This window comes from Erithacus rubecula (genome assembly GCF_903797595.1).
Source record: "Erithacus rubecula genome assembly, chromosome: Z".
In the NCBI taxonomy this organism is placed as follows: domain Eukaryota; kingdom Metazoa; phylum Chordata; class Aves; order Passeriformes; family Muscicapidae; genus Erithacus; species Erithacus rubecula.
In genome coordinates, this window is record NC_136661.1 from 10,705,551 (window position 1) to 10,731,855 (window position 26,305).

General features: G+C 39.3%; 2 protein-coding genes across 7 annotated transcripts in view; one reads left to right on the top strand and one right to left on the bottom strand.

Annotated features, from left to right (window-relative positions):
• The window catches only part of SCAMP1 (secretory carrier membrane protein 1), a 43,237-nt gene extending 37,251 nt beyond the window's left edge, over nucleotides 1–5,986 (top strand). Inside the window, exons 8-9 of the mRNA XM_079330207.1 lie at nucleotides 1,311–1,428; nucleotides 2,936–5,986. Coding sequence (XP_079186333.1) covers nucleotides 1,311–1,428; nucleotides 2,936–3,100 — 283 coding nt within the window. The 3' untranslated portion in view covers nucleotides 3,101–5,986. The remainder of the gene's footprint in view (nucleotides 1–1,310; nucleotides 1,429–2,935) is intronic.
• A 4,894-nt stretch (nucleotides 5,987–10,880) lies between these two features.
• LHFPL2 (LHFPL tetraspan subfamily member 2) overlaps nucleotides 10,881–26,305 on the bottom strand; it is a 114,634-nt gene continuing 99,209 nt past the window's right edge. For all 6 annotated transcript variants that reach the window (XM_079330209.1, XM_079330210.1, XM_079330212.1 and 3 more), the window contains one exon: nucleotides 10,881–13,452. In XM_079330209.1, the coding sequence (XP_079186335.1) occupies nucleotides 13,196–13,452 (257 nt within the window). In that variant the 3' untranslated portion in view covers nucleotides 10,881–13,195. The remainder of the gene's footprint in view (nucleotides 13,453–26,305) is intronic.

The window sequence follows — 26,305 nt, forward strand, 5'->3', positions numbered from 1 at the left end:
GTAATAAGTTGATCTTTCTTTTAAATGTTTGCAAATATATAAGCTTTTGCATGAAGCTTACATGTATATATGTATGTATATATATGTAATATATGTATGTATATTATCTTTTATTTGAGTCTTTGAGGTCTAATATTTATATTTTACAAGGAGAGACTTTGGGGAATCAGTCACTGTCTTTGATCTAAAGGAATTAACTAAAAGCAAGGTTGTGCTAGCCAGCTGGTAACATGGAGTCATGAGTGGCAGTGCTGTAACTGGGTAGTGACACTTCCCTATATCAGTGCTTTTTGCTGCAAACCTCAGAATATATGCAAGGCAGACAAAATAGCATTATTTTAGAATTGTTATATAAGAAAAAAATCCTACTTGATTATTTTTACTCTGGAATCCTCTATTGCTTATTCATCCAAGTCTTGGAAGTGTGCTTTTAAGCATATTTGGGGAAGGAGTATTGAAAGTAGCCAGATCATCAGAAAATCCTAATTACAGTTCACATTTTGGGGTTTTGTGGTAGATTACAGTGGGACAGAGCAGATATCAAAGCAGTATGGAGCAGGTAAGAGAAAGGTGTAGGGTTTTGATTTACATAATTTTTTGCTTTTTTTTTTTTTTTTTTTTTTTGTGTATCTTGGAAAAGTCTTTTTTATCCTAACGCATGAAGTTTTGTTCTTAAGGAAACCTGCTTTTTTAGTTTTCAGGTCTGAAACTGTTGGTGTCTGTTGGTGTTTCAGTTTTGAAGAATGGGGAAATGCTTGAAGTAGATACTTACATAGCAGTTTTTTCTATTAGTTCATCTGATGCTCTCTACTTAAAAAAAAATTTATTAGCCTCAGTTGAGAAAGCATCACTTTGTGGATACAATTAAATGAATCTTCACATGGAAGATGTGTATATGTGGTATTTTCCTGTTCCATATTTATAGAAATTAGAAACTATATTTTAAGGATATTTTTTCTCTTCTATGAATTCATGTAGTTTTGAATCAATCTGAAATGACAGTATAACAAAAAACCTCAAGAAGTTGATAAGCAGCTGTCTAATTTCTACACAATTTTGCTGAAAGATAATAATATTTACAGCAATTTTTCGTATAGTTTCACTGCATTTTCTGTGAAAAAATGGAAGTAAAGCTTTAAAAGCATATCATAAAACCAAATACGCTTATGTAAAATTCCCATTATTTTCCTTCCAAAATACTCAAAATTATTCAGAACCAGAAGGATATGAAGTTTTTTTTGGTGACAGTATCTTTAGTTAAATGGTTCATGTGCTGTACTAGTAAAATTTGTTCTTTCTCCTTCCTTCAGTGGGTGGATTTCATCTCTTACTGGACTTAATAAGAGTATTCCTGTTGGCATTATGATGATAATCATAGCTGCACTTTTCACAGCATCTGCTGTTATCTCACTAGTTATGTTTAAAAAGGTAAGTTACATATTATTCCCCTCTTTTGTTTCCTTACATTGGATTTGGATTTTGCATTCTGTCTTGAGAGAGGTAGTCTTTCACAAAGTAGTGGGGATTAAGTTATATTCTTCAAGGTGAGCCTTACCTATTAACAACTGTACAGTTTTGCTTATACTGTTGTGGAGTTCCAAAATGCTGTTTGTACAATGCAGGTATTTTCTGCAAATGGGGAAGGAAAGCTCTGAGTTAGAGAACCTGAGAGGTAACCCCACCACAAAGGAGTAGGTGAATGCACTGGACACTGATTGCAGCTGTAGATGCCAGGTTGTCCATCAGGTGCAGAGAAGTGTGACTCAGGTGATTGTGAAGTTTCAGCTCTTGCCCAATCATTCACATTAAAATCAATAGAGAGATGCTCAGCACCTCAGAAAAGGGTTTTTATTTCTCTATTTCTGTTTTTTAATATTTTTTTCCGGCTAATGATGCAAGATCATAAAAACTCAAAAAAAAAAAAGTATAGATATTGATGCATTAGTAAATCATTGAGATAAATGTAACTGAGAATTCTGATGATGATGTGCTGGCTGAATTCTAGCAATTCACCCTCAGTTTCAGTTAGGTTTAAAGATTTTACACATACACAAATTCTTTTGACCTGTTCACAGTAAACTAGAAGTTTTAAGTGTGTGCCTGGAGATGTCATTTCTTGTAGAAATACTCTATAATGAAAAGAAACAAGCAGGAAAAACACACGGTAGAATATGTTTTTACACTTTTCTTACAGTATACATCCAGATTCTTCCCAAAAATCTGTATATTCATATATGACTTGGTATATCTTTATGGATGAGAAATAGTCACATTTATTAGAGGAAAAAGTTACATTAATTTCCCTGCTACACTGGAATGAAAATGTCTTTGTAATATTATTTGACAACCTTTTCGTGACTTAACTGAGTCACAAATAGCATTTGAATTTTAATACTCAGGTAATTAGAAGTTAATCAGGATTTTTTGTCTGGTTTTGTTGATTTTTATTTTGTTATATGCCGTATTGTTAAGAGTGTTTGTAAGCCATGTTATTTTTTCTTCTGGTTATTATGCAGAGCTGTTGGTCATCAGACCAGTTTTGCAAATGTACCTGTGTAATTAGGATATACTGAAATTTTTCATATTCAGTCAGTTACTCTTGTAACCACAGTAACTAAAATGTTTCTAAATACTGTTGTAAAGAAAAATTCACCAAATATACATCACACACTTTAGTAAACACGATGAGACGCCTCTGAACTTGCAGATAATTTTAGGTGTCCCCCACGGTCAAATTGTGTGTGCAACAGGACAATGAAAAATTCAAAAATTTGTGGGAAAAAATTCCATGTTCTCACCTCTGGATTCTCTCAATCACACGAACAAATCACATTTCCCCACCTCACAGCCCCACTTTGCGTTTGGGGCTTTGCTGTGGGTCTGCTGAGAAACGGGAAGCGCAGCACCATTGTCTCAGTGCTTTTCCCCTCCGCAGGTGCACGGGCTGTACCGTACGACTGGTGCGAGCTTTGAGAAGGCGCAGCAGGAGTTTGCCACGGGAGTGATGTCCAACAAAACTGTGCAAACTGCTGCGGCCAACGCCGCCTCCACAGCGGCCACCAGTGCAGCTCAGAGCGCCTTCAAGGGTAACCGCATGTAGAGGAACAAAGTCGCCGCCGTTCTCTTTCCCTCTTCTTTATTTTCCAGTCACTTACTGTATTCCCTAAATGCCTAGGTCAAGATTCACACAGCATGTTTTTCTCTTCTGCAGCATGGGGAAATGGTTGGTTTATTTTATTATAAATTTATTTATTTTAAGAAGAAAACCATATTTTCCCCTTCTTTAACAGGTTGAATTCTGCAATGTAAAGCTTTCCATATTTTATGGGGGATAAATAATTTCAGCAATTGGCCTGAGAATGAACTATGGTATATAGTGATCAAATCAATGTATTAAGAATCTGGAAGGTTTTTTAGCAATTCACTCCAGTATTTTTTTTAGATTCAGGAAAGCACTTTAGATTAATTATTTTTCTTTGAAAGAACTAATTTCCCTATTTCTACCTTAAGAAGTGGGAGGTATACCATACCATACACTTAGAGATATAGTTACGTTTGACTACTGCTTATGCAATTTCAGCAGCTGCAGGGAGTCAAATACAAGTAAGGCAGAGAGTATAAATTCTTCTCTTGTTTGGTTTTGTGGTTTGGTTTTTTTTTAGGTAAGTCTTTTGATATAAACGTGTAAGTTTGCATGAATACTGTTAAGTTACCCAATCTTGTTTAAGTAGTGTTTTTGTCCAGAATTTACCTGCACCACTTTATAGCATTTATTTGTATCTATTTCCATGGAGTATTCTCTACCTGTGAGAAATTACTATAGGGCATAACATTTTCTGTAATAGAATAGTTCAGTTTAAGGAAGTTAACTGGTGATTTCAATCACAGAACTGAATGATTATATATCTGCTATTTTTAACTTCAGTATTCACATATCCCCTGTCAGTCTTATATGTCCAGTGGTATTTTTGTTTTATTTGGGTTTTTCTTGGTTAGTTTTTTGTTTGGGTTTTTTTTAAAGTATAGATTTATGTTTAACAGTGGTACTAAATCTCTAGCCCAGACAGTCACTCTGTTTACTGCCTGTTCAAAACACTATATATAGTGTTTCATTTTCTAACAGGAATATTATCTAAAACCAGGCTCTTTAAGCAATGGCATTTAGTGGATATTTGAATGAATTTTAATATTAACTCAGCCATCTCTGTGATGTGATTTAAGCCATAAGAAAAAAGCTTTTAAACTATTTTGATTCGGCAAAGGGAGAAATGTTTATTTTTAATAAAGTTAAATTTTAACTCATTGAATTGGAGGCCTAAGAGGTTGGATTGGTGCTGTGAAACTAACAATCCATAATGGTACATACGATCACAATATTCTAAAATGTAGTGGTATAATGTGAGTTTCACTCCTTTGAAGACCTTGTATTCTCTCATTGCCTCATGAGACGTACATGCAATACTTAGGCAGTTTTTCAAACTCTTGCAAAAAATAGAAAGATGTCCCACGCCTGTGTAAGTACACACTGTGGCTGAAATAAATTCACTTTTAAGTTACATCATCTTTAATAATGCAGCATAAAGTTCTGAAGCCCCTCCATATTTTGTAAGTGGACTGAATTTCATAGAGTCTGTTTCACTGTATGCATAACAGAAGCTCATTTTAAAAAATACTTCCCTAGCTTCATGCTTGAATCAATAATATACTGTTAGCATGAATTCTCCTATTAGTCTCCTTTTGTTTACTAATTTCTTTCAACGAGACTTGAATTTGAATAAATGTCATAGATTCACCTATGCTGAACTTCACAATAATGAATATACTTGCTTAAATATTCCTGCCTAACAAGGCCGTTAAAATGTCGTAACAATGGATGTGACAACATTGGACTTAGATTTGCGTGGCATGTTTTTAAAGTTTTCCAGATGAAAGTCACTGTCCTCAGCTGAGATTGGGGATCATCATTCTAGAAGCTGTATATCAAGATTGTTCTTTTAATATTTTAAATTTAACTTGAGGAGTGTATCCAGGAACTCTGCAATGGATTACTTTTAAATCTAAATTTAGGGGTTTCTTTTGGTATCTCTTGGATGGGAATCCTAGGGACATCATCCTTACAATGTAACTGAAGTTGAAGATTGCATAATAGCATAGATTACTGGAAAAAAAAACCCAAACACATTAGGAATAAAACCAGAATTTGACAGGTAGATTTTTTTCTCAAATGTTTGAAGGTTCCTTGAGAAAAAATATGTAATGTTCTATGTATAACAATTGTTGATTTGTAATATCATGGGTTGAATGTACAGCTTTAAGCCTTCTGAGTGAAATTCAGGGCTGCATTTCATGTGAATTCTTGAAACCAGAAATCTGTGACACTTTGCAGCCCAAAAGGGAGGGAAGAGTTTGTTTGGCTTTGACAACAGAAAGCTGAGATTTGTTACAATATTTTGTACCTAACAAAAATTAGATTTTACCATCTCTTATTAATCAGAGTATGGCGCCCACTTGAATTGTCTTTTTGTAGTATTGTGACAAACAGAGTACAAGGTATGAAGTTTAAACACTGGAATATCAGTAGTCATTTATCTGTAATTTAGGAGTTGTTTTTATTTATCTGAGGATGTTTGTATATTTTGTAAATTACTAACAGTGTTCTGCCGTCCTGGTGAATGTCATGGTTCTGTACAAATACACTTCTTCTGTCCCTCTGTTGCATGTCTGGGTAGTTCAGAAGTTTTGTATATTTATTGTATTAACACAGTGTCATAGAGTAAAAATACTTTTTTCCTAGGTGTTCGCTCTGTATAGTTTTGACCAATAATGGGGATCTTTCTTCTAACAGTCAGGGTGATGTGCAGGGAGGATGATCTATGTTGAAGTCTGACTTGCTTTTTATAATTCTGTATATAGATGCTGTATTTCTGCTGAAATGGTGAAACAAAATGTCCACTATCAATAAATCTGGTTAAAGAGAATTAGTCTACTCAACTGTTATGAAGAAAATTCATTAAATACTTGCAGCTTACTTTCTTGTGCTGTAAACTCACAAGGGTTAAAATGAAACATGCTCTGTCATGACTGAATGGAATTCTAGACGTATGAAGTGACTCTTAAAACATTACTGAAAGTAAAATGAAGTTGCTGAAAAAAGCTTTGCTTTGGTTGTATTTATTTTCCTAATTTCTGCCAGTGAATCAACATTTCTGTCACTGCTGTCCTGATTTTTCTTTTTTTTTTTTTTTAAGTCACTATCACAATCTGTTGATTTTTTTGTCATGTAATGTCAGTTGCAAGTTGCAGCACCTGCACTCTAGTACTCATCTTTCTTCAGGGTTTCTTCGGGAGGGCTGAATGACTTCATCTAGACTTCGAGGTAGGTAAGTTCACAAATGCATGATGAATATTCATGCAGTGATACAGCAAACGGTGCTCTGAAGTACAATCAGGGTTATTTTGGGAGATGGCAAACGTGTTTTTGAATACACTTTCACATGCATGCATTAGTCAGTATTGAAATTCTTCATCTACTCGATGTTCCTTTGTCATTTGCAGATCTGGGATGGTAGTGTCCGCAGACTAAAGGAAGAGAGGTTTTGTACTTTCGTGTAAATGTAAGCGTGGCTGTGCCATATGATCCAGTCATGTTTCGAATTGTTACACGATTTTGTTGCTCTTCATGGGAGATAATTCCTCTGGTTTGCTCAGGTTACTTTCCTCAAGAAGTTGTAAGCATGGATTTGGAAAAGCATGCACACACTGAGATTAAAGCATGGGTTAAGAGAACTGTAATTAAAAATACTCAGTGATACTTCTGGAAAGGTATTTCTGTCAAGGAGAAGGCACACATCTAGAATATTCTGGTTATGAAGATGTAATAAGGCATATTAGGTCAGACAGCTAATTAGGTTTGACTCAGTTATATTAAAATATGTGCGAATTAGTTTGTACTTTTTTCCTACAAATTTATGTCTGTAAATAGCTTTTATTTTAATAAAATTTTGTTTTCATAATTAGAAGTATCAGGAAGATTTACAAAGGAAGTAGTGCAGATCTAGCTCAGCAGCGAAAGCCAGTGAAACATTATGCAAGTATTAAGCTAGATACAGTGTCACATGATACTGAGGGGAAGAGAAAAAGGCATTGATCAAGGATGAGGCTCATGTTGCCATTTTGTTTGTGCTTTTTGTTGGATGGAAGTGATTAAATTGAACAGTGGTGGTTTCAATACGTTTTTTTATTGTCTCTCAGTACACATGGAGCTTCCTGTTGACTAAGTAATGTGTGTATGTGTATGTATTACATATATATATATATATATATATATATATATATATATATATATGTATATGTGTCCTGCTTTTAAATAGTGCTCCTTCATGTTCCTGTTACATTACACTCAGACATGAAGGGAAATATTTCAATACAGAGGAGCCACTTTTGAGAGTGTTAAGAATACCAGGTTTTACTTCTTTATATCCATGATTCAGGAAGGGCATCTTCCAGCTGGAGAGATGGGAAGTGTTTGGGACTGATGTTTATTGATAAAGTTTGAGGCTTTATTTTTACAAAAATTAGGGCTGGTGCAGGCCAGGAAGACAGATTGGCCTCAGTCACTTGTGGCCCTGCACTCAGCTTTTGTGCTCTGTGATTCTGTACAGCTGGCGTTGGGTAGACAACACTGGCTAGAGCCCAGAGCCCAGATCACTGTACAGAACAGCTGCCTCTGACCACTGCTGCCTCTGTGGCATCAGCTGCTCTGCCACTGCTCCAGCTGACAATGCTGCTTTAGATTTTGCCATGTTTACAACCTAATTAAATATCTGTGTATGTCTGAGCTGTAGTCATTGCACACATGCCAAAGCATGGATGCCGTTTTTCAGTGCAGAACTGTTGTCTTTGTTGTGCCTGTTTTTTTTTTTTTTAGAGGAGTGCATGATGTTTTAAAAGAAAAAATGCATCTCCTGGATTGGGCAGTGAGGTGACACTTCTTGTCCAAGGTAAGAGAACAACTGGAAGTAGTCAGAATACAGAATCACGGAATCAATTAGGATGAAAAAGACCTAAACCCTCCTGAGATCGCTGACTCCAGCCTAAGACCTGTGTGATTAAATTTGGCATTCTTTCTCTTTGCCTTGGTCAGACCAAGTTACTGATCCCCCCCACATCTGAGTGATGCCTTAAGCCAGTTACAAGATACTGATTCCTACACTCTCAGAATTTCACTGATACCAAGATACTCCAAATAAAAGGTCGAAAACAAGTTTTCAGTGAATCACAGAACAAGACGACGTCTTTATATTTCTGTCACTCTAACACTGATAACAGACATCCACTTTGTGATTGCTCCACTATTCTAAACCCAGTCAGAGCCTGGAGAGTAAGTTACAAGAACATGGAAATCTGTAACAATACACACAATTAGAGACTTGAACTCTCTGCTATTGCCAATTCCATAAACTCTACTGAAAAGTGAAGGTAATATCTTTAGCTGTTCAAATCAGTACTTCATAATTTCTTTAATCAGTATATTTGGAGAATAAGTGCTCTCTCTATACCTGTTTTGAAATTCATAAATTGACTATAGTAGTGATGCATTCAGTGGCATCCATCCCGTGACTTCTGGACTATAGGTTTCTAAATGTTCCAAGTTCTAACCAAGAGCTACTTCTCTTCCCAAGAAGTTTAGGAACTGTTAGAAGTCAAATTAAACTATATGAGATTATATATAAATTTAATAGAAGTGGACTATTGCAATTGATAAATAAGTGACATGCTTTATTTCCTTAAACTACTGAAAGCCTTATTCCTGGTTCTGCTACAGGCTAGCTTTGTAACCTTTCTCTAAGGTTTGTCATGCTACAGCTGAAAGCTAAAACACACTGGCAAATGCCATTTAAAAAATCTGTGTATGATGAAGCAATATTTATTTTACAACTGTTACTACCCTTTTCAGGAGAAAGGAAATGCAGGGCTTTAGTTGCAAAATGAAACACATTTTGTCCGAGCTATGTTCAATTAGAAAGTCTCTTTAATGCAACTGTATTGTATAACACATAGTTACAATTTCAGATCACATACTTCTGATCAGTAAGCAGTAATAAGTGTTTAAGTCAGATGGGAGTCTGAAATACATCACTGGACTGGGATCTTAAATGCTAGTAAAGCTACAATTGAAGCTTGGCTCAACTTGTCCAATATGCTTGTATTAAGGCAGTCAGACTCCTGTTAAAAGTTAAAAAAACTCACATTTAATTGAAATTTAGATTAAAAAGAAGACATTAAGTACATCATTCATGCTAACAAATGTACATAGTGGTGAGTCAAGAACAGAAAAACAGTACCACAAATAAACCATGGCTCAAAACCTACTCCACCTGGATCACTGCAGCTGCTCTTCCTATACAGAGGAGTTGTGTGTATGTTGCTGCCATGCTCTGCTTTTGTTGGATTCAGCCCTTTCCTTCAAGTGTAGGCACCAGTGCCCATGGCTTTCAAGGAAGGCCTGAACTCCTCTCTATTTACCACTAGGATGTGGGAAACTTTGGGGGGGGGGGGGGGGGGGCGGTGACAATGCAAAATGGAAATTATTTGGCTGAAAAAAAATACCAGAATCCAGAGAACTTTATTGAGTAAAACAGATACAAAGGTGATATAGACAACCCAGAAATAGCTCAGTAGCAATGTTTTTTTGCAGTTCCACATTACAAATAAAGCACACTAAGAAACCTTGCTGAGCCTTTCAGCTTTTAGAGTGTAATGGCTGGAGGTGGACAGAACTTCACCCTGGAAGTGTCTGTATTCTGAGTATTTAAAATCAATCTAGAAGATATTTTTGTTAAATCTTCAAGCTGCTATTGCTGTTGTTGTATTGATCTTCAACATCAATGATTTTATTGCATTACTCTATATCCACACCAGCCAACTCCAGCCACTGCTTCCCTGGGAAGTCCCTTTTCAAATCACTTGTTTAAAAGCAAAACCTAAAATTAAAAACCAAAAACCAACAAAACAACCAACCCCCTCCCCGCCACAAAACCCATTCCTTGTATTGCACATCTCACACAAGTTTGTGTATATATATATATTTAAATATGCTACAATTTAAAAAAAAAGGTCTATGGCACTTTAATGAATATAAGTTTAAGAAATTGATGAAACCACAGATGTTTGAAGAAATCTTCAATACCACAAAACAAAGTTAAACTGAATTAATTGGCACACAGGTTTTAAAGATTCCACAGCAAATTCCTCTAGATCCTATGCAGTGCATGTACATTAAGAAGCAGTTACACTCTGCAGCCCCCCCCCCCCTCATGAAATTATTAAATTAGCTTTAAGCTGATTTTTTCTTTCTTTCCCAAAGTGCCTTTGAAAGCTACTGCTGAGGTGAACTTCAGGAGCAATTTAAACAGCTGAGAAATTTAATGAGTGCACCCTGCACCTGAAAACCTCATCTAGGGAAAAAAAAAAGTCACTATATACCACCTTATCACTTGCTAGAAAAACAGAACCCTGAGAAAAGAAATTCTGATTACTTTTCCTCTGTATTTCTTCCCAGCCTGTCTTCTATCTGTGCTATGTGATGAACATGGATATTCTTGCAAGTTAGTTAATTAGGCTGTTGCAGAGCGAGCTGATAAAATACCAGCAAACAAGCAGAAAAGCTGGTTCTTCTTGGTTATGAATGCAAACAAAAGCAAAATGTGCCACTGAAAATCTATCTTTTTTACTTAAAAAAACCAAACCAAAACAAAACGTACAATTGAAATTTTTAAGCATCATGTGGATCACAGCAGAGGTCAGCTAGTAACGTGAATGAAGGTGGCTCATTGTTTACTTCTCAGCCAGAGCAGAGTATGCCCTCTCCACCTTTTTAAGAACTGACTTGATTCTGACTGATCAAGTGCTCAAGCTGAAGCAGCATTTTTCACCCTAATACTGTGTCAAGACTTGTTGGTAGTGGTGACCTGGACTTTGGATTGCTACCCACCTAAGGAAGCTAAAACTGTACATGTACTTAGCAATTCATTTTTATCTGGTTTATATGGTACTCATACAACTGCTGCCCCCTCTTTCCCAACTGCAGGGCCTCTGAGGGCAGGGCAGAGCAGAGCTGTGGCCCAGGTTCAGTTCTACTCCCAGGTTCAGTTCTACTCCAGCAGGGGCTTGGGAGGGATGCCTGAAGGAAGCCTTGCTGGACTCCAGGTACAAGCCCAGTGCATGTCCTTCAGGTGGGGGAATGCATATACGGCAAAGCCAGCGAGACAAACAGGTGTGGACAGGGTGTGCGGGCTGTGATTTTCACCCTCAGGTACCACTTTGTGCTGGTAATTTTGCTTTATTAAAATCTTGATTTATGCAGGTGGTTGTGCACTCCGTAACTTTTGGAGGAGATTAAAATTCAATATTTAAAAGAACAGTGAGTTACCTGTTTTAAAGCAGAAGATGGAGGAAGTGGGTTGCAGGAGCAGGTGAATGCAAGGAGAGGCTAGGTTTAAACAATCCCTTTTTGATTACAGGCAGAAGTTGACCTTGTTGCATTGTGTCACCTGTGTATCTGTCCAGTGTGCAGGCTGCAGGTGCCATGGGCACAGAGGCACAGGCTGGGAGCTGCTCTGTGTCTCTGGTGGACACTGATGGGCACCCCAGCTCCATGACTGCTCACCCATCCTCCAGGCTGCCCCAGGCCTGCTGTCAGGACTGCAGAACAGCTCTTGGGTTGTGCAGCATGTCAGCAGTGCCTTGAAAGCAGCTACCTACCTGGACAGTGACAACGATTTCTTAATAACTAATGGCGCATTTTAAGGGACTGACCAGAAAAAACAAGAATCTCTGCTCTTTGTAATAGTGAAGCAACACTGTCATTGGATGATGTTAAATTACCAAGAAATAAGAAAGATAATCTAAATTTTCACCTAGTATTTCAATAGAACTACTTCTCAGATGAATTATCCCCAATGCTCCTATGGCACAGTTGCATCATTGCTTTGTTTGTTACAATACCTTACAAACTTGGTATCAGAAGTAGTTCTAGTTAGTAAGGCAACACCCCAAATAACACAACCATCTGGCTTTGAGAAAAAAATGGCATTTGTGGCAAGGTCTGTTTAATTTCTGCTGATTCAGTTGGAAAAAGGCCTACTGCTACACACACACACCAAAAAAAATAATAAAAAAAATTCTCAGCTACATAGAATTTGCCAAGGCTTCCTGAAAAATTTAACTTCCCTAAAGACTCATGTGCATCTGGGTCACGAGGCAGACTGTTCTGTAGACTGTGAATGATGTTTCACTGATGAGAGAAAAAGTAATACTGTTGAAGTACAATGTGAAATCCACAGTTGTAGGAGAGGCTGCAACCCAGGTAAGGCTGGTGCTGTGGAGGAGCTGTTGTCTGCTTGGGATTTCAGAAATTTTAATAAAGGCTGTAGAAATATTTCGGTTTTACCTGAATAAGTTGAGAGAGCCAGTCAAACAACAGCTTCTCTGTCTAGTCAGTGGAAACAGTATTTATCTGCTAAATAACAAGTTGCACACACCTTGTGCTGTTTTAAGGGAGAGAAACCCAGCAGGGACTTGATTTTCTAAATGCCTAAAGATTGGTGTAAACATCAGCTTTCCTTTCTCCAACGCAGAGTTAATATCCAAGAGGGCACTGTACTTCTAGGAAGTTCAGTACCAAAAAGCACCTCCATGAAAATGGTACCAAACCAGGTGATGATGAAGAAATAATCACCTGTGAGGGGAGCCCTTGGAAACAAAGCCTCATTAAAATAGGCTTCTCTTTTGCTTAATAAAAGAAAAAAAAATGCTGGCTTTTATTATTTTTAACCCAAATTCTTCAAAGTGACCAAGGTGGGTTTGACAATCTGATCAATCAGAATTTGTCAGTTTTAACAACATTCCTGCTATATACATGTGACTACTCACATCCCCAGTCGGATTAATATATTCTACTGTGTCCTGATCACAGAATGAAACTAAAAATATCCCCAGGTATTTACATTCTGCTTTTTTGGGATCCTTTCTCTGATCCTCATAGCCCAGCAAAGAAGAAAGACCCTTTCAGTAGTTCAGGGCTGGAATGCATGGGGCTCAATCACACAAATGTAAAAACAGGTAAATGGATCTGCTTGTCCCGTCAATGGAAAGCAGATAAAGATCCAGGTGCTGGTATTTTTCCTCACTGGAGTTAAAGGAGGCAGATAAGGTTTTTCCCTTCTTCTATTTCTTCTTGCACTTTGTCACTGGATGTGGCTATTTCAGCCTGCGCCGAGAAGACTGCACAGATGAATGTCAGAACAGTGCCGCCGATAGCTGTGTAGAAAGCCCAGCCCAAGGAGCAGTCTCCTAGTTTGTAAGCAGAAGCATAAGGTCCACAATAGCTTATCGCCTTCTGGCATCCCCAACCTGCAGGGTAAAGTATCAAGCCTAAGATAAGGAAGAGCCCTAGAAATAAAAACAGAAAGAATTTTAGCGAATGAGCAGTTTAACACCAAATGCAGCACATCTAATAATAATTATTTATGGTCACTAATACTCGCAATTTACCAGGATTAGGAGAAAACTGCCATGTCATCCATCCAACCTTCCTTTATGAATTGTACCCTATACAATATATGTATATGTCATGCAGTCTTTTAACTAAATTTGAAGCTACCCTGTGATTTATATTGTGAAAGGCTTATTGTTTATGATAATGGCCTAGTTCCTTGTTTTAATCTCCATTCCTCCTACATCCTTTGCTCTCACACCTTATTGCTGCAAAATTTTCAAGCATCTCCACCTATGGCTTATGCTTGCACTTCTCAAAAACATAGGAATACTTGCATCCACTTTTGATATTGTATTTAGCTAGCCCTCATTTAGCTTTATTCAGCCATTCATCATAAACATATTTGCCTTCTTTCTTCTGCATTTTGCCTATGTTGATTTTCTTGCCTGGAAACAAACAAAAAGCAACCAAAAACCCAAAACCAAAACAAAAAAAGAAGCAAAACAAAATGAAAAAAAAAACCAAAACAAAACAACCCACTCATACTTTTGCTTTTTTGGCCACATTAGGACATGGTAGAAAAATAATGCTGCCAGATCATTAAGCAGCTCTCCGAACAGAGGGATTCTGGAGTCAACCTCAAACAAACAGATCGAAATACCCACAGCCAGTGCACAGTATTGGGGATCCTCCAAACAGGCTGACTACTTCAGAAGGAAAGCACTTTCCTAGTGATGGCAGGGGCAAAAGCCTCAACTTCCCATCTTGCTGAACAGCCCAAACATTCTGGTATGCCTCAGGCTGGAAGTGAAAAGCTCAGACCAGTTGTTTTGCCCAAGGGATTGTCTCTCGTATCCATAGGTGTCTCTATGAAGACCATCTAAGCAGTGAAGAGCTTCATTAAGGAAATTGAAAGTCACATTAATGTCCCTACACACGTCTTTGCACAAAGAAAGGAGATTTAATCAAAATATCTAACATACTAGTGGCTACAGTGCTTTCTTATGGGCATCAAAAAAATCAAAATGAATTAAACACGTATATCCCTCCTACACAGAATGCAGGAAGGAGCTAAATGTAAGAACAGCTCACAGTATCAAAATTTACTTTCTGTTTGCCTTAAAAATTTACTTATCCAGAAAATTAATACAACCTTCCAGATCCCATTAATATTTCTGATCAACTTTTCCTGCACTTTAGAGCCCTTTATTTAACCTAGTATCCTGATGAAAACAGCTGCTAAAAGTGCTGTCACCTTCTAGAAGCAGGCTAAAAGTTGTGCATTAAAAATGGTCTTTTTTTTTTCTTTCCTGTAACAAAGAGATTAAAAAGAACAGATTTAAACACTTGTTTACATCTTCCTTCATCGAGTTAGACTAGCAGTTAGACTTATCTGCAGTATGTTAGGGTTCCTTAATTGCTTTTTCAAAGAAATTCAGCCAGATGCATAAAATTTTCCTCGCCAATAGTGATAAGGTAGGTCCTAGCTAGTAACCAGTTAATTTACACAAAATGCAAAAACTATCATCCGACTGTCTCAAATTAATGTCTGTGAATGCCAGACATTTCACAAAACAAAGTCCTTCCTCCAGCATTTTTCTAATGATGACACAACACCATGGGCATGAATGACCTAAATGTCATTACTCTTTGGGGCGGCAAAATCCATTAGTGAGTGATATCCGTTCTCTGTGGAGGGATTTCATCACTGCTTACATTAAGAACCAATGACAAATTTTATGCAGTGTTTCCTGGCTGGTTGGCCAAATACATAAAGTATTGCTTTATCTTGGACAGACTTGGATAAGCCGTGCATTCATCCTGCTGAGCCCTGCAGCCATTTCAGACTAAACACCAGCAGTTCCTTCTCCTCTATTCATCACTAGTTTCCTGTTCTGCACAACCCGGTATGATCACACTATGCATCTTTCTGACTGCACATTGGTATGGGCCAGTTGCTGCTCTATAACCACCACGAGCCCTTTGGTAAGTAAATATCACTATCACTGAATTAAGAAGCTGGATTTGAAATGCCAGCGTAGCTGCTGCCAACACGGAAGTTTTTTAGGTTTACAACTCCATCACTCACAAACCTAGACAGCCTGTGTTTAACAGCAAACCTGGCTTATGGCTGAGTGTCACAAAGACCAAGAAAACACATCCATCGCTTTTTATCAAAACTAGAGCACCGAGCAGCTCCTGAAAGCTACTGATTCATGGAATGTATGCCCCAAGCTAAAAGCCATTACCCAAAACTCAGGCTCTCAAAAAGGCACAGCACTGCTGCAAAATGTAGTCACCAGGACTTTACTGACTTAGACCATTTTTTTCAAAGGTACAGAAAATTCCTGTATATATAAATCTAATAAATACTATAAAAGGTGATAATTTGATAAACTTCAGCTATTTTCTCAGAGATTAAAACAAAATCTGGAGGAAAGCCTTAACTATAGATCTGAATGCAATCAGTATGTATCTGATTTCAGACAGCTAACTTTGTAACTCCTATACTGGACCAACATAATAAAGCTGAAAAAAAAATAGTATTTTCACTACCAAACCTCCTTCCTACTATTCCATTTCAGTGCAGACAGAGAGTGTCTCATGAGCACCTTAGCCTTATCTCTAATACTTATCACAATTTATTATTTCATTAATAACTGGTTCCTGCTTGACAGGAAAAGTAAATAAAGATGATTCCATTAGGTCAATTTAAAAATATCCACAGGAGAAAGGCACTCCTTTGGTTCATGTTCATTCACCAAGTGGAGAAGCACAGGCCTCTCATCACATATTCAGCTCTAAGCTCCAATATCCAGAGCAAAGGCTGAAGTGTGCAGGGCTCCTTCCTGACTCCCAATCTGCCCAGAAAGGAGTGTTCAATTAAAGAGGAGCTTTGCCTCCTGCTACCCAGTATCTCAGAAGAGAGAGTCGCAGAGCCCATCTCAATGACTCCTACAGCTTGAACAAAACAGGAGGATGATGCTTCACAGCCCAATAATAGCACAAACCATTGCCTAAAGTAGAAGACAGCAAACCAAATCACTTAAATGTGCAACTACTGCAGCCAGACACCCCTCAAAAAGAACCACCCCCTCTACTCCTGGGATCATGCAAAGCAATGAGGAGGAAAAACCTTCTGTTGACAGTCTTGAGACGTGTAGCAGGAGGACAGTAAATATTAGAGGTTTTCTTCTTAATAAATCAGTTTTTGTTCGTCTCTGTGTCTTTGAAGAGAAGCCAATACTCAAGAAAAAGAACAGAGAATAAAAATTAAGTGCTCTGTCTGAACAAGTTTTCTACAATGAATCTTTTCAGTTCTTCATGCTGCTGTACAATAAATGATTTTTAATTCACAGCCAACCTACCTGTGGAATTATTGCTGTTTGTTCACTCTGCTGGGAGAAACAAATTAACTCTGAAAACATTACAAGCTGTTTTCCACTGTGCTCCTCTATAGGCTCACAGAACTCATGCTTGCACTGTCCTAAATTTAACCACCTCTGGGCACAGATGCACTGATGAAACTGCAGCTTCTGCTGTATACATACTGCAGTTCCTACTTTTTAAGCAGCGCAAATCCCACTTCTCGAAATCAGTACGATAATTTTTCAAAATTTCCTTTTCATTAGATGCTGCCAGTTCTCAATTACCTTTCCTCTTAGGAATCCTCAAAACAAAGGTATGAAAGAACGTCACAGAATGTTGCCAGATGCTTAGGAACAACAACAGAAAACTATTCAAATTACTTTTTTACTCAGAGACCTAATTTGTAACTCTTCAGTGTAAGTTCTATCAGCAGAGCAGAGAATATTTTTACATCTTTCACTGAAGGAAATTTGGCCACATAACCTTTTATATCAGGTCCTAATTACTTGCTTTCAAAAACATGCCTTTGAGCATGAGATTTTGATTACTAGATTACTATATATCTCCTGGTTACAACAGCCTATAAAGTGTCAGGCATTCTTTACTTAAATGGTATAAAAGAACCTCAGTTCTCCTAAAAGAACAAAGCAAAACCATACAACACACTGGGAACATCAATAACAATAGAGCAGACTGCATTACAATGAAAAAAATATTTCAGATGACAGTTCATTAATGCTTTTCCTATAGGAGAAGACTTTTTGTATTTGTGCACCAAGAATTTTCCCCTTTTAAAGGACTGCAGCTGCAGAATGGTATTGCTCCTCCTGGTTTTTATACATTGCAGCAGTACTCCAGGTTGACACTCTAAAAAAACAGTGGACCAGCCTTTCATTGTGGGCATTTTTATGTCACACTATGAACTGGGGTCAAAGCTTAGGAAAACCTTTCTTCTTCCCTGGAAGCAACCCTTGAGAGAGGAGGTGGGGCAGAGGCTGGTTTAGCCAAATGAAGGCATGCTACTTAGTGCTGACAGTCTCCTGCACAGCTGATGTTGTGCCATATTAAACAAGAGCATATACTAACAAAGCCACTCTCCATTGCAAAGCCTGAAACTATCTACTCATTTCCTAGCAAAATAATACAAAAAGCTTTTAAATACTGCTGAAGAAACAGGAAATTAAGCAGCTGTGATCAATGAGGAGGCATTGCAACAGGCTCCTATGGAACAGCACAACTGAGCAGCAACATTTTAAGAGAGGAAAAGAAAAAGGGTAAAAACATAATAGCAGGGAGCTTTGCAGTGCAGTGCAGGTGGGCTGCATCCCCAGTGGCACTGATCCTGATTGTTTTCATCTTCTGCAAAACCACAGAAGACTGAGAATCAGTCCAGCCACACTTCACCAGCCAGGCAGCTTGCCTTTACTGCTGACATTTCCACACATGGCAATATGACACCTGAACCATTTCACGTGTTAAATTTCTGTGCAAATGTACTCGTGTAGCTTAAGTGAAGGAGGCTTTCCCATATGCAAATTTCTCCTGACAAACCCAGTAGGGATGCTACCATGTTACCACTCTTGCACTTTTGATCACTTTTTCCCCTGACAGGGACAGCCTCCCACTCGGCAGCTGAACAACAGACACCTTCAGCCCGTGAAGTGATTCAGTAACACCATTTTCATCAGATGAGGCAGGCCTGGTGACGTGGTGCTTCTAGCACTCCAGACTGGCTGTAGGAAAAGCGTGGGATGCTGAATGGAGCACTGCTTACAGCACCCACAGCACGGGGCCCCAGACCTGCCTGTGCAGTTGCTCTCCAGCCCCCTGGGTGGCTGCCAGACCCACCAATGCAAGCAGCTGACCAAGCCAAGCAGGTCTTCATCCAGAAAGGAAAGGGAGACTCTGCATGCCCTAGTGCCTTGGAAATGGCCTCTGGCCCACTCATTAATTCTGTATGAGAAACAAAAGAAAAATTCACAGCATTATGAAAACCAATGCTTTAAAAAGCCTACCTGGACACCACAGGTGGTGCCAGCCAACACAAGCAGATGTGTTCTGGGTAAGTTGGAACGTGGCTGTTGAGGCAGGGAGGGTTGCCAGCAGGCAGTGCACCAAGGCAAGTGCAGATGACTGCTCACATACATAGATTTCAGTGTATCTGGACACCCTAAGCCGAGGCAGGAGAATTAGTAGTTCAATACTACAACCATGTGATGGCTCAAAACCCACATGGATTTTTTTTTCCCCTTTAAAATTGTCTCAGAGTACTGTAAGGGCATACACTTTACAGATGAAAAAATATTTTGCGAACCACTGCCTTCACCATGCTGAGGAAGAGGATGAGGTCCCTACTCTCATGTTTCTTTCCCCATATATTATGCATATCAGATACTTATTCATAACCAAACCTATGCAAACATCTGATAGCATTAGTCCTGTTGCAATCTGGAAGCAGAGATAGAAATACAGTGCAGGGGACTGCTGGTGGGATGCTCAACAATTATGTTTTGCTACCCTCCACAAAAAAGCCACAAAATAACTCGGTTCATTAGCTCAATGTGAGGAATTTGGGGGTTGTTTATTATATTGATATATTTGTATTATTGCTTAGATTTCCCTGAAGTGTGAGCCTGCAGACTGATGTTTTTAAGAGAGGAGACCATTAATTCACCATTAGTTTTCAATAACTTTTACTTATGTGGTGAGAGTACCCATTAGTTGGGAGGGAAGAAAATGTGCAGGCTCAAAGTAAAATCAGTCCCAAGCCCTGAAATTACACTGCTGCCTGTTTGCTGGATGTCAGCCCTGCAAAGTCATCATACTCTGGGGGCACCCATGTCAATGGCTGTCAACCCAGACATTAAGTCAAGTGACTTACAGGGGAAAAGCCAAATATTTACAAGTTTTCAGCAGTACAGAGGTAAACAAAGACACTTCACTTGTCAGGCCACTGCTCAGGCACAGCCACCTCCCACATTTTACCTTAAAACCCAATAAAGTGAGTGTTTTTGATCTAGGATGATCCAGTAACAGGCTCAGTCAATGATCCTAAATGAGATATTCAGCTGTGGGTGGTAAATTCAGGAGGTTCCTGAATCAGGAAAAGAAAGGCCATGTCAAATATTCTGTTCATGAAGAGAGGTGAAGACCCAGTCTATTTCCTACCATTCACCATAACCTTTTCCACTGCTGTTCCACCAGTGAGTTCCATTGCCTCCAAACCATCGATTGCTCATGCTGGACTAGCAGAAAGGAAATGAAAAATGACTATAGCTCAGTAAGTGAGGCCAAAACAACCACCTCCCTTAGCTTCAACAGAGGTAAAAAGGCTTAAGGTCACCTTTTTCATGGCCTTACATTTCCTCAATACTGATCCCATAGTAAAAACAAAATCTCAGTTTGGGGGTGGGGGAGAGGAGCTGCAGAGGAACTAGGACTCAGCCTGAAGGAAAAGGCAAATAGAGATGCAGGAAGGGGAGAATTTCCTGTGGCTTCGTGAGCTATGCAGCAGCAGAGTGCAGGGCATCTGTACTGGGTAACAAAGCACACTCAAATCCACTTATTTCCTCACTACCACATCAGGAGCACCAAAGACAGGAGCTAAGCAAAAGTTAGTCCCCTTTCTTGAAAGGGCTCCTTTCATCTTTTTTTTCCTTGTGTTTGAGAGAGAACACAGCATATGCTAAGTTTAAATATTTTCCTTGTGTTTGCATTCTATATACAAATATCAGCATCTGTCTTGGCTCTGAGGCCTAGAACCAAAAATCTGACAGAAACAGAGCCCTTGTGCCCTCCTGATATTCCCATGGCCTCTTGGGGTCACCACCACTCTTTCCCACATCACCAGGCAGGGGTGTAGAGAAGTGCTCAGCATTTCACTTATGCTGGTAGAATAAGTAAGAGGCAAGACACCCCAGTGTGCACATGTGCCACAGTAAAATGTTTCTCAGCGGCTGGCATGGGAGTCTCTCTCATACTCAGTGCTGTTTGTTGGAAGAGATTTATGCTCACTAAGATAATCAACTGCCAAACTTGACCACTGAAAACCCGAAATTTTTGTTCATTTTTCTATTTGTTTCAATCTGCTGTGTGTCTGCTGGTTTCCAAGTGCCCACCTTGATAGTGCAGGAGATGAGTCAACCACCAAATCTAACAAACACTGATATCTTAATTTTATTTCTTTGAAATTACTAATGGTCTCCCTCAGCCTCAATACCAATTTAGCACTCGAGCTCAGTTTTCCTTCCCTGGCATATTCCAACACAGCACTCCCCTTTGTGTGAACTTTCAGCAGCCAAGTGTGTATTAGATAATCATGCTGCCACTGGGCCATATAGGTTACAGGAAGCACTATACCGCAGACAGCAAAAGCAGCTCAGACTGTCAGAATTTCCATCAGAAATCCCTCTCCCCTCCCTTTTTTCTTTTTTCCCACCCCAAGAATTCAGAATTCTGGCATCAGAAAAGAAAAACTCTGAGCTGAATCCAAAGAGGAAATGTGCTTTTTGAAAAATGCATGCTCTGCGTTTTAGAAAGACAAACAAGAAGCTTCCTTGTCTTCAAGGGCAAAACCACTCCAGCTCTGCTCTCCTACTGCTTGGGCTCTCTGGCTGCCCAGGAGCTTCTGTTGCCATTGGGCAATGTTAGCTCACAAGGCGCTTTCTTCCTTATCCACCAGTTTGTCTCTTTCTCAGACAAAATAATGTCTTTGTACAGCGTGATGCCACCTATAAACAAACATCCTAAACTACACTGCAACTACATAACCATTTCTGTTATGGTCTAAATATGAAAGAACTCTACAACCCTCATGACTCTTCTACCACAGCTCGTGTCTCCTGCTTTTTCTCCCCTCTATGATGAAAGGCCTGGCTGACCTCCCACTTCCTCCTCAGCTTCCTCCTCCTCAACTCCCACTGGCCTCCTTAACTTCCAGCAGCCAGGAGTCTGCAGTCGCATGGCTGCACACACCATGAGCCCACCCTGAGCGGCTGGATCCTACTTCACCACCCCCACAAGCAGCTCCAGATCTTCATCCCCTTCAGATGGTTCCTATCACACTCTGCTCAGGCCATCTTCCTAATCACCCAGCCTCCCAAAATGAAAACTATGCCAAGTCAGTATAACAGCCTGAACCATTTCTCAGCTCAAGAGATGTAAAACAAATTGTTTCAGCAGCAAAGACAAACTGCTACACACACAGCTGGTTTGAAACAGAATTTCACCTCTTCATATTAGAAAGCTGCAGAGAAGTTCCCTCGCATTTGAGGGTAAAGTTGTACTCCTGGAACTGAACTATTGCCAAGGTACTGCAGCAGCTCCTAATGGAGGAACCCTCCAATATACCAAGAAGGGAAAAGGGGAACACATGGACAGTCATAGAGAGAAATACTGAAAAGTCAGAAGGAAGATGCAGAAGAACTCTTGAGATACTGGAAAAGAGAAAGTACTGGGGGAAAGCTATCATTGCTTGGGACTGAGCAGGGCAACTGTTGGGGGGAAAACCAAGCCTCTCAGACCTCGGAAAAAAAGAAGCTGAGTCATTCCCCAGCAATGCTGGAGGAGAAACTGCTGGGGTGAGAGAGGCCCAAAGCTGGAGCATCTGGGCCCAAGCAGACAGACTTCAACTAGGCATCCAAAGGAGTTTAATGCTTTCTGGCCTGCCTGCAGCAACCACTGAAAACACAAACCTCTGCTTTGGCTGACTGGACCTGATCTACCTGTTAAACATGCAACTGCCAGTGGCACAGCCAGCTAAGCCACACGACAGCAAAATGCAGCCAGGCATTCACCTGAACAAACCAGAGACACTCCTTGGTGTGCTGATACACAGCCGGTCTTCTGACTGATGCAACCCAATTTCACGTGCTTTTTTTTTGCATGCTTCTGTCAAGCCCCATTAGAGCTAGGAGACAGTGGACTATGAACAGAGGAAGAGATGAGAAAGGGTGACCCACAAGAGGCCTCCCAGATGAATCCATCAGCACCCTGGAAAGATTTTAGACAAGAGGAACTGTTTTTATTCTCTTTTGGTAAATGTTCCTGGCAAGGCAGCCCTGCTCCAGCACAGCAAAACAGCAACAAAATAAACTGAGCTCCCAAACCCATTAGCCTTCCTGACATGTCAGCTCCATTTCCCCACTGCTCTCCCCAAAGACTTTGCAGGCACATGATGTAGAGCTCCCCACAAAAAACCACAGGAGCTTGCTCAAGTTCTGTGGTTGATATAATATTGGTGCAGCTAATGTAGCTTCCTCCCCCTGGTGTGCAGTCAGGGGGTTGCTGGTGCATTGTGGCTCAGCTGCAAGTCAGGCAGACACTGGCTGTGGAGAAGGGGTTGTCTTCCCAGCCATGGCAGAGGCCAAAAAAGGAAGCCAAGTTGCTGATTATGAACTTCATAAAGGAAACTATCAGAGATGAAAGCCAAACTTGGTTTAGGCTCTGTCCTAAGCTCTCCCCACCCTCCTTTGAGGCTAGTTTATGTTTATATTATATTACTTAGCAACAAAGTGAAGTACACAAGCCCAAATAAGACTTGTAAAAACATATGCAACTACACTATAGACATACCAAAGTATGTCAGTACGGGATCACCAATTATTTACTTCCTATAGCTACAAGATTACTGTGAAAATTTACTTAGAATTGATTCCTGTCAGTTAGCATGTAATAACATCCTTCCTCCTCCAGCCTCTGCATGTCAAGTGATTCACAGACTAAAAACAGAATACTTTCCCTAAAAAGACATATAAATGAAAGTCTGCCTGGTCTTCTTGCTGCTGGATAGTAATTATCTATTTAATTACATATCTCCATTCTCTGCCCTCTCTAACGTAGAGAAAAGGTACTTATCCAGATGAAACAATCCTCAAACATCTCCAAAAGCAGAGCTATTGATTACTGTTTCTACAGCTGCAGAATGAAAGGCACTGAAGTCTGAAAGTGAAGTGATAGAAGTTCTTGCTCTGTACAGGAGTTTAAACAAAAGCCATATTTTCTTCCTTTATGGCCTTGTATTTCTCATTTTCTGCCACAAAAATAATAATGAAAAAAATCCCTATGGTCCATATACATGCATGGCTTCCTCCTGTTGAACTAGATGACAATTTACACATTTTTCCGAGGGCCATAACAGAAGAGATGTTGTTTTTTGCTCTATAATTTCACCATACGCATCATCCACAACCAATTTTGCTAGACTGGAAAGATATATCCGGTGTCTGTTATTGTTTTGTCATGATGAATTCCAGGAATAAATTAGGTTGTTGTATGTTTTAAATTATATTAAATCTCTACTGAAAAGATATAGAGATTTTAAATGAGACTAAGTCTGCGAGATCCTGAGTTCCTGTAGATGACTCTACCACGTGTGCATCCCACCTTTGAGAAGGACATACTCACATACTTACAAATTACATACTTACTTGACATAATTACAAATATTGTACTGATATAGGCTGATTAACAAAATTATTTTGTGAATTTTTCTTTTATGCTTATTAAAACATAATAGTTCACAATAGAAAGAATGATGCACTGCTTAAAATGATTAGGCAGGGTTATATCTTGTTCTCTGGTCAGAGCATTAGTTTATTTATCATAACCCAGATTCGAATTTGCCAGCTGACAACTGTCCCTCTTAAGCAACACACTTAATCATTTTTCAAAACTCAGGAAGTGAGAAATTTAAAATCAGCAGCCACCATTAGTCATAAGGAAAAAACTGCAACTAAATAAGCAGATGCTGTAATACTACTGGTGCAAAAGTAACAGTGGACCCAATAAAACTAATCTTGAGACAACGAGCTGGGAGCCATAAGATGCTGGCTGTAAATACTACTTCCCATAACCATGTTTCAGTGGGGTGACCTTTATTTTACCTAGCTTCATGCTGTGTCATTTATCTGAATAGTAAGAAAGAAGTGCTTCTATGCTCAGTACAGCTCAAGAAGGACTGATCTATGCCCTAAAACGTAAGAAATGCTTTGTCAACTGCACTGTTTCGGGCTGCAAGTCCTATTATGGGTATAGCTAGATTGATAATAAAACATAAAACTGTCTTAGCAGGCATTTTCTCAGAATTGCATGGTCTCCAGAACGCTATTCTAAGACACAAGTACCTTCTACCTGCTAATCCTAGGTGACAGACTAGGTATTAGTAAAGTTATCTTTTCAAAAGACTCATATCTGACATGCTAAAGATCTGTTTATGCTGCTAAGCAATCTCTCCCATACAAATACCCCTCCAAAAGAAAACAAGTAATAATTGCATCTCCTGGAAAAAATAATAATGGATTATTTCCGAAATACAGAGTAAGAAGGCAAGAAAGTAACAACTTCCCCTATGTTAATCTGCACTGCCAAGCTGCTTCCTTGTCACAGTGCTTCTGGCAAATTCTGTACACCAGGAATGACTACAGCAAAACCTGTCAACCTGTCATGCTCATTTAAAGGACCTGATAAGCTAATTTTATGCCATCATATGTACATCATATGTACAGAAGCATCTTTAGCCAGTCTAGGGATATAATTCTGCTCTAGCAGAACAAACCTTACATGTGGGCAACATGAAATAAATGTTATGCTTCTATACTGAAGGTGAATGAAGTAGCCAATAGTGAGAGCCACTGTGGTAGTGCTTCAGGAGCCAGCATCAGGTATGTAACACTGACTCTGGAGGGTTGCAGCAGACAGTAAAGTCAGGGTGCACCTATTTCCCCATGTGTGTTTAGATTAAGACTACATCAGGTCTCAAGTAGGCAAATGAAACCATTCAGCTTGAGCTAAAGGTCCGAATATCTATCATTACATCTCCTGTTTAGGTATAACCATCACAGGTGAGAAGGGGGAAAGCTGGATTCACATTTTGAGCAAAACAAGTTAAAACCTAATTTTTGTTGTGATTAAATAATTTCGTAAATTGAAAACATCTGCTTAAGAGCCCCCCTGAGACAGAAAGAGGAGGTGGCCCTGCTCATTCCCTCCCTCCTCACAGGTCTCTGAGGGCTGCCAGAGGCAGGGCAGAAGACCACTCTCCTCCTCCAGATGACCACACACACACAGAGCACAAAAGATGAAAACCAGGGTACGAGACAGGCTTTCTTCATGGCTCAGTGGCAAGTACAGAAAAATGAATACTTCTCTAATTAAGGCTGTCCAGGTTTGGTTTACTAACAGTCCTTTAACCTCTGTAAAATCTTTGGGTTTCAGCAGAAACACCAAATCTCTAGAACAAATTCATCTTTTCAGGCAAAGCACAGCTGATCCTGGAACAGTGGAAAGACAAGCTCGCTGGGCTGTGTAACCGCAGCTGAGCAATGAGCCGGCTAAAGGAAAGGTTTATCTCAAGATATCACTTGTCAAACTCACAGTTTTGAAGGAGACTGCTTAGCATGAAATGTTGGAGGAACTGGGTGTGCAACTACAATCAGTTCT